The 1,199-nt window shown below is 47.5% G+C and overlaps 1 protein-coding gene across 1 annotated transcript in view; it reads right to left on the bottom strand.

Moving 5' to 3' along the window:
• LOC104539404 (microtubule-associated proteins 1A/1B light chain 3C-like) overlaps nt 1–1,167 on the bottom strand; it is a 1,554-nt gene extending 387 nt beyond the window's left edge. Inside the window, exons 1-2 of the mRNA XM_010182914.1 lie at nt 1,063–1,167; nt 831–937 (exon numbers count right to left, since the gene is read on the bottom strand). Of these exons, the coding sequence (XP_010181216.1) occupies nt 831–937; nt 1,063–1,167 (212 nt within the window). The remainder of the gene's footprint in view (nt 1–830; nt 938–1,062) is intronic.
• Between the last annotated feature and the right edge of the window lie 32 nt (nt 1,168–1,199).

The raw sequence follows: 1,199 nt of genomic DNA, 5'->3' as shown, positions 1-1,199 counted from the left end.
GCAGGAAGTTAACCGTATGTCTGGAAGCTGAAAGGCTTGTGCTCTGAAGAAAGGCTTACATTCTTAGACCAGGAGCACTACTGAGCCTGGACTTTGAGTTTCTAGTTACCAGGGAGAAACCAAAAGCTTCTGCAGTACAGCTGTAGTAAAGGATTCCAGTGTGGTCTGTTACACTTATTTTAAAGTCTACCTTCAAAAGAAGAGTCCTTATATAAGAAACATTATATATGAGCATCAGCACCTAAGCTGTCCAAGGGCCAAAAGCATCTTTAACAGAAGTTAACATCCAGAAAGACTCTTTCCATACTTTAAAAAGTGTGCTGGAAAGCACATAACATTCATACTTTGTCAGATAACATCACTAAATACTTTGCAAAACTTCCTCCTTGGAGCGTTTTATAAAGAGTAGTTTAAGAGAATATTTCACGCCACTCACACCTAAGAGTTGCTTTGAACTTGAGCAACTTCAGCAAGGCGCAGTAAGAGAGCGGCACAGTGGCAGCTATAGGCGGAGCAACCCTAGCACCAAGTTCATCCTGCACGAAAAAAGCAGAGCAGGAGTCTGAAGTGATCTTTACTCACTACAGTCAGGGGCAAGAGAGAAGACTTTATGAATCCAAAAACCACAGACTACCTTTTTCTCCAAATGCACCCGAGAGCATCTGTTGCTTGTCTTTAAACCCTTGTGTGAGAGAGAAGCCATTACTAATACCTTCATCCTCCTCCCCACCAGAGACAGCAAGACGGTCCAGCACAGTACTGCAAATGCCTGCCTGGAGAGGAGCAGCGAGTCCGGTTGCAACCCAGCCCCACCAGTGCCTCCCACCTACCTGATGATAGTGATGAACTGTGTCATGGTCAGCTCCTCGGGGACAAGAAACTTGGTTTTGTCCAAGAGAGGAAGGTATTTCTCTTTATGGTATCTCTCAACAATCACCTGTTTTAATTAGAGCCACACTTCAATTGGAGCATTACGCAACCCAGCCCCTTCCCTCCCCACACAAAGGCTCCCAACAGCCCCTTTTAAACAGCAATAACCCCGATAACAAAAACGAGACTTACCGGGATTTTTGTGGGGAACTTCGCCCGGATTCCAGCTACTTCCTCCAGCCGGGTGGCTGCGCGGGAGAGAGAAGAAGCGTTACGCGTGCGCGCAGCCCGCCGCATAGCCGCTCCGCGCACCCACCGCCCCTACCCAG

The sequence above is a fragment of the Mesitornis unicolor genome, unplaced genomic scaffold, assembly GCF_000695765.1.
Source record: "Mesitornis unicolor isolate BGI_N332 unplaced genomic scaffold, ASM69576v1 scaffold27994, whole genome shotgun sequence".
Taxonomy (NCBI): domain Eukaryota; kingdom Metazoa; phylum Chordata; class Aves; order Mesitornithiformes; family Mesitornithidae; genus Mesitornis; species Mesitornis unicolor.
Note: the sequence above shows the minus strand (reverse complement) of the source record. Positions and strands in the feature narration are given on the sequence as shown.